The sequence below is a fragment of the Octodon degus genome, unplaced genomic scaffold, assembly GCF_000260255.1.
Source record: "Octodon degus isolate 3935 unplaced genomic scaffold, OctDeg1.0 scaffold00076, whole genome shotgun sequence".
NCBI classification, from domain to species: domain Eukaryota; kingdom Metazoa; phylum Chordata; class Mammalia; order Rodentia; family Octodontidae; genus Octodon; species Octodon degus.
In genome coordinates, this window is record NW_004524652.1 from 7,571,703 (window position 1) to 7,573,498 (window position 1,796).

At 45.5% G+C, this 1,796-nt stretch overlaps 1 protein-coding gene and 1 non-coding gene across 2 annotated transcripts in view; both read left to right on the plus strand.

The window, feature by feature from the left end:
- Positions 1-1,796, plus strand: part of Anapc5 (anaphase promoting complex subunit 5) — a 30,865-nt gene that overhangs the window by 9,998 nt on the left and 19,071 nt on the right. Inside the window, exon 5 of the mRNA XM_004635982.2 lies at positions 779-845. Within this exon, the coding sequence (XP_004636039.1) occupies positions 779-845 (67 nt within the window). The remainder of the gene's footprint in view (positions 1-778; positions 846-1,796) is intronic.
- On the plus strand, positions 1,559-1,665 carry LOC111817997. Its single transcript, XR_002822080.1, has one exon. It is a non-coding gene; the product is annotated as a U6 spliceosomal RNA (small nuclear RNA).

The following is a 1,796-nucleotide window of genomic DNA, read 5'->3' on the forward strand; positions in this document are numbered from 1 at the left end:
TGTGAGGTTCGAACTCCAGGAACCTGAGGCTGACAGCTTTGTGGAAGCAGCCACTTAAAGGACTGAGCTAGGGCCAGGCCCCCTGTTTCAGTTTTAATACTGAGGTCTGAACACAGGGCTGCTCCATCACTGAGCTGCGTCCCAACTATCATTCATTTTGCATTTTGAGACTAGGCCTTTTGTTTTGTTTTATTGAGACAGGGTCTCACTATGTCGTGCAGGTTAGCCTTGAACTCACAGCAGTCCTTCTGCCTCAGCCTCCTGAGTGCCAGGCTTACAGATGGTCACCACTGTGCAAGTCTGAGACAGGATCTTGCTGAGAAGGCGGGGCCTGGCCTTAAGCTCACAGTTTCCTGCCTCTGCCTCCCGAGAGGTTGGTGGTCACTGTGTGCTGCTTGTCTGCGTGACTTTGACTATTTTAAGTACCTCGTGTAGATCACTGGGTGCTCGCCCTTTGAACTGGCTTATTTCACTGAGCCTGCTGTGCTCAGCGTTCACATACACTGTGACACTGTACTGTGTCCAAATCGCCTCCTCCTTAGGCTGAATAATGCTCCTTCGTAGCCCCAGCGTGCTTGTTTATCTGGCGGCAGACACACGGCTGCTGCAGTGCTAGCCGGTGCCAGGTCTGCTGCTGAGCAAGTGGCTGTACGGTGCCTGTTGGGCTGTCTGCTCTCAAAGTTTTTGCAAGGCTTCTGGTGCAGGAATCACTGTGACTTTGTAAATGTTACCATTTTCGTTCTTGTTTAATTATTATTATTTTTGCTTTTTTTTTTAGAGAAGAAGAAGTATCTTGCAGTGGACCTCTGTCCCAAAAGCAAGCGGAATTTTTTCTTTCTCAGCAGGTATATTAATTCTGTAGTTTATCAGAGACGTTTTTGCACTGTGGCATTCTGGGTTGTGGCTGGTGCCTGTAAGGGTTAGCAGGGTTATTAGTGAATCTGCACTGTCCTTCCTCTTGGCCCTTCTGCGCTAGCAGTGCGTTCCGTCCCGTCCTGTTTTGGGTCATCTTATTTGTCTTTTTCTTTTTCTTTGGTTTCTTGAGACAAGGTCTCACTAAGTTGCCTGGCTGGGCTGGACCTTGGGATCTTCCTGCCACAGTCTCCCGAGTGCTGGCCTGACAGGCGGTCATACCTGGCCGGTCAGCCGGTCATCTTTACTTTTCCACTGAAGTGGTAATGCGCACTCACTTAGTAGTGGTGCGTGACCAGCGGTCTTGAAATGTGCCTTAGAAGACTTGCTTTCCTTCTCAAGGCCTTTAGTTACTATGGGCATCTTCAAATGAAAAAAAGAGCTAGAAAGCACTGTATGATAAATAAGTATAATTTAGTTATTAATGTAGTAAGTAGCTACATTTATTGATGATCACAGGATGGCAGCAGAAACAGAAGGGCAGGAAGAAGGGCAAAGTGAGAGAGGCTGGAGGAAAAAAGGAATTCAAGCAAGAAGGGGACAAAGGGGAATACATGTAATTTCATACCTGAGTTCTACAATTAATATTCTATCCATTCTTTATCCAGATGAAATAAGATTATTTTTCCTTTTTAAATATAGTACTGTGCTCGCTTCGGCAGCACATATACTAAAATTGGAACGATACAGAGAAGATTAGCATGGCCCCTGCGCAAGGATGACACGCAAATTCGTGAAGTGTTCCATATTTTTGGCAATGTCAGGGGTTGTTGAGTTGAGCTTTTTACAGCTCAGTATATTAATATGGCTTTACTTTTTATACCTCGTTTTTATTCTTTTCTGCTGGTTGGTTAAGACCAGGATAAAGCAAGACCTATATAACA